The sequence below is a fragment of the Nicotiana sylvestris genome, chromosome 3 (assembly GCF_000393655.2).
Source record: "Nicotiana sylvestris chromosome 3, ASM39365v2, whole genome shotgun sequence".
Taxonomy (NCBI): Eukaryota; Viridiplantae; Streptophyta; class Magnoliopsida; order Solanales; family Solanaceae; genus Nicotiana; species Nicotiana sylvestris.
The window spans coordinates 58305154-58309716 of record NC_091059.1 but is presented as its reverse complement, the minus strand read 5'-3'; the positions used below and the strand labels follow the sequence as shown (position 1 = coordinate 58309716).

General features: G+C 42.1%; 1 protein-coding gene across 1 annotated transcript; it reads left to right on the top strand.

The window, feature by feature from the left end:
* The first annotated feature begins 1132 nt into the window (after window positions 1-1132).
* LOC138887413 (uncharacterized) lies at window positions 1133-1621 on the top strand. Its single transcript, XM_070169164.1, has one exon. The coding sequence runs from the start codon at window positions 1133-1135 to the stop codon at window positions 1619-1621; it is 489 nt and encodes a 162-aa protein (XP_070025265.1).
* Window positions 1622-4563: the final 2942 nt, after the last annotated feature.

Genomic DNA, 4563 nt, shown 5'->3' with positions numbered 1-4563 from the left:
TAGGACAACTGATTCTAATGAGCATATTACTTCATACACTTGTGGGATCAAAGGAAATGACTTGACTGACAATGAAATCGAGTCAGTTTGGTTGAAAATATTTGGGGAAACACTATCAAAGGGAGCCATGATTTGGTATCACAACTTAACTCCTAACTCTATAGATTCATTTCCTATGTTAGCAGATGTCTTCGTGAAAGCACACGCTGGGACCATAAAGGTGGCCACGAGAAAATCGGATGTCTTCAAAAAAAAAAGGAACGACGAGATGCTAAGGGAGTTTGTGTCCCCGTTTCATATGGAAAGAATGGAATTACCACCGGTCTCCGATGACTGGACAGTACATGCCTTTATGTAGGGTCTGAACGAAAGGAGTTCGATCGCGTCTCGACAGTTGAAATAGAACTTGATGGAATATCCTGTTGTGAGATGGTCGGATGTGCACAATCGTTACCAGTCAAAAATCAGGGTCGAGGGCGACCCGTTGTGAGCCCCCTTGGGTTCAGTTCATCCTAATAGATTCGCAGCCAAGCCCCCAAGGGACACAGGCCAGGAATTGAGATTCAACAAAGAATGGTATCAGCCATATGCTGATCGAAGGAACGACAGCTTGAGCTGCAACACTCCTCGGAGCGATCGGAGAAATGATCGAGGTCAAAGTTCTCGGGTACTCATGAGTAAAGGCTGGTTTGATAAGCACACTGACTCTTCCAAGGCCCCTCGATTATCATAGTAAAACTTCAGCATAGTGCATCATGGATTGTCTCAGCTATTGGGAGAATCAAAGACACCAAGTGGCCCAGGCCAATACAGACTGATCCTTCTCAAAGGAACCCGAATTTGATGTGCAAGTATCATGGCACACATGGTCATCGAATAGAAGATTGCAGACAACTAAGGGAAGAAGTGGCTCGTTTGTTCAACGAGGGCCACCTTCGAGAATTCCTAAGTGATCGAGCTAAGAATCACCTCAGAGAGAGAGAGAGAGAGAGAGAGAGAGAGAGAGAGAGAGAGATGCAAGGCAAAATGAACAAGAAGAACAACATCATGTAATCCACATGATCATTGGCGGACTCGATGTCCCTCAACGACCTGTGTTCAAGAGCACAAAGTATAAATCACCAGAGAAAAAATGGACTCGATTTATGTGCCCGAGGACGTCTTATCATTCTGTGACGAGGAAGCAGAAGGCATATCTCATCCTCATAATGATGCCTTGGTAATCTCTATCCTTTTGAATAAAATTCAAGTTAAACGTGTTTTAGTGGATCCAGGTAGCTCAGCAAACATAATCAAATCGAGGGTCGTGGAACAACTCGGCCTACAAGATCAGATTGTACTTGCATCCCGGGTCCGGAATCTCTTCAACATGGAAAGTGAAAAAACAAAGGGAGAAATTATCTTGCCAGTAAACGTAGCCGGGACCATACAAGATACAAAGTTCCATGTTATCGAAGGTGATATGAGGTATAACGCGCTCCTCGAGAGACTATGGATACACAACATGAGGGCAGTGCCTTCAACTCTTCACCAGATGATGAAGTTCCCAACAGAGGAAGTAGTGAAAACAATCTACGGAGAGCAATATGCTGCAAAGGAGATGTTTGCAATCGAGAAGTAGTACTGATACAGAGCCTTCAACCTTGGAGAAATCGAGCATCAGAGGTAAACAGGCGGCAAAATAGCAACCACCGCCTTTAGCCTCGATGAAATTAGAGCAACAGGTAATCGGAGATGAAGATGAGGATTTCCTTACTCCCCAAACCTTCGTCATTCCCGAAGAATCCGAAGCAACCAAACCAACTATCGAGGAGCTGGAGTATGTCATTTTGATCGAATACATGCCCGAGAAAAAGGTATACTTGGGAACGAGATTGACTCTTGAACTCAGGAAAAAACTCATTCATTTTTTTGTTGATAATATGGATTGCTTTGCTTAGTCCCATTTAGATATGACAGGGATTACACCGGAGATCACCACGCATCGGCTAAACACCGATCCCAGATTCAAACCGGTGAAGCAAAAAAAGAGGCCTCAGTCCAAGGTAAAGCATGCCTTCATAAAGGACGAGGTAACCAAACTCCTTAAAATAGGATCTATTCGGGAGATAAAGTACCTCGAGTGGATAGCCAATGTAGTTGTAGTTCCTAAAAAAGGAAACAAACTTAAAATGTGCGTACATTATAAGGACTTTAACAAAGCATGTCCGAAAGAAATGAATATGGGACTTGGGCATATGCCCGGAAACGCATTCCGAGGTCCCCAAGCCCGAGAAATAAATTTTTAAAGAAAATTATTTTTTGAAATTGTTTAAAGGAATTTGAAATGTATTTTGATTAGAACATATTGGTATCGGGCCTGTATTTTGGTTCCGGTGCCCGGTACATGTCTTATATGTGATTTAAGATAACTTTGTGAAGTTTGGTATGAAACGGATGTCATTTGACGTGATTCGGACCTAAATTGCAAAATTTGATGTTTTAAGAAGTTTGAAATAATTCATTTATTTTGAGGTTTAATTTGATGTTAATGATGTTAATTTCGCGATTTAATAGCACTGATAAGTTCATATGGTATTTTCGAGTTAATACGTATGTTTGGTTTGGAGCCCCGAGGGTTTGGGTGAGTTTCGGATGTGATTCCGAAGGTTTTAAACTCTTAAAAAGTTGTAGGTTTTCAGCTGTTGGTATTCTTATATTTCCTTCTCCGCGTTCGCGGGAGGACCCTCGCAAACGCGATATGTTAATTATGTTGAAGGAAATTCCTTCTACACGAACGCGTAACCCAGGTCGTGAACATGAGGCATTGAGGGTCTTCCCTTCGCGAACGTGGGCCTAGTAATGCGAACGCAAAGGCTAATTGAGCCTAAGCAGGGGGGTGGGGCATTAAACCTACGCGGACGCGACCACATTGACGCGAACGCGAAGGCTCGAGGGATCATTTCTCCGCGAACGCGAGCCGTCTTCCACGAACGCGAAGACCTAGCAGGCCTAACCCATCGCTAATGCGATAAACCTATCGCGAACGCAATGAGTAATTTCGCCCAGTTATTTTTTAAGTTCCAAAAACAGAACACATTACGAGATTTTCATTATTTTTCACAAACTTCATCTTCTCCACACCTCTTTGGCGATTTTTGAAGAACTTCTTCACCATAACCTCTTGGGTAAGTAATCTTTAACTTGTTTTCTTCCATTTTTATCAACACCCACTAGATTTCTAGGCCTAAAACATGTGATTAAGGGTAGAAATTAGGGATTTGGGTAGAGTTAGGGCTTTTTGATTATTTGGAAATTTGACCTCGTTTTGGGGTCGGATTTGAAAAAAAATTATATATTCGGGCTCGTGGGTGAATGGGTGATCAGGTTTTGGTCTGAACTTCATGTTTTGAACAAGTGGGCCCGGGGTTAATTTTTGACTTTTTGGGAAGAATGATTAGAAAGCTATAATTAAGCATTAGAATTGGATTGTTTAGCGTTTATTGACGTTATGAAGTCGATTATGTATAGATACAATTGATTTTTAGCCGAATTCGAAAGGAAAGGCGGTGTTTGAGGCTTGAGTTGGCCGTGGAAGTTCGAGGTAAGTGTTCGGTCTAACCTTAGCTTGAGGGATTAGGAGTTGTGTCCTATTTGCTATTTGCTTCTTGTTGAGTACGACGTGTTGGCATGGTGACGAGTATCTATACGTTGGTTTTGAGCATGACCGTGAGTCTTAAATTGATATTTGTTGTGTTCTTAAATGATACTACGGATGCTTTAATTGGTGATTCTCGATATTGAGCAAGGATTTAGTTTATTTTCGTGGAAAGTAATTATGATTGAGTATTGGAGTTAGCTAAGATGAGTAGGGATTGAGTTAAGATTGGTTATAGCTGATTCTCCCTTGCCGGAACGTATATACTTTTACTGTTGAATTCCCTTGCCGGGATAGTGTAGTTTATTGTTGATCCCTTGCCAACTTGTGGTATGGTTGAGTTTAAGGTATATAAATATATTGGATCGGGTTGCACGCCGCAACATTATTATATATTGGATCAGGTTGCACGCCGCAACATTATTATATATTGGATCGGGTTGCACGCCGCAATATTATTATATATTGGATCGGGTTGCACACCGCAACAATGTTATATGAGATCGGGTTGCACGCCGCAACAATGTTATATTGGATCGGGTTGCACGCCGCAACAATGTTATATGAGATCGGGTTGCACGCCGCAACAGTAATATAAATGGATCGGGTTGCATGCCGCAACAGTGTTAAATGATAAGGGATCGGGTTGCGTGCTGCAACAGTGCTATTATTGCTTGTTGTAGAACTTGAACTGTTCTCTCTTATCACTCTTTAGCTTATGTTGGATTTGATATGTTCCCCGTAGCATGTACCCCCTCCCACTTACATTGTTTATTCTAGTTTATTTTTTTACTGTACATTATATAACTGCACAAGTTTATCTGGAGTCTGGTCCTAGCCTCGTCACTACCTCGTCGGGGTTAAGGGAGACACTTACCAGCACATGGGGTCGGTTGTGCTGATGCTACACTCTGCACTATGTGTAG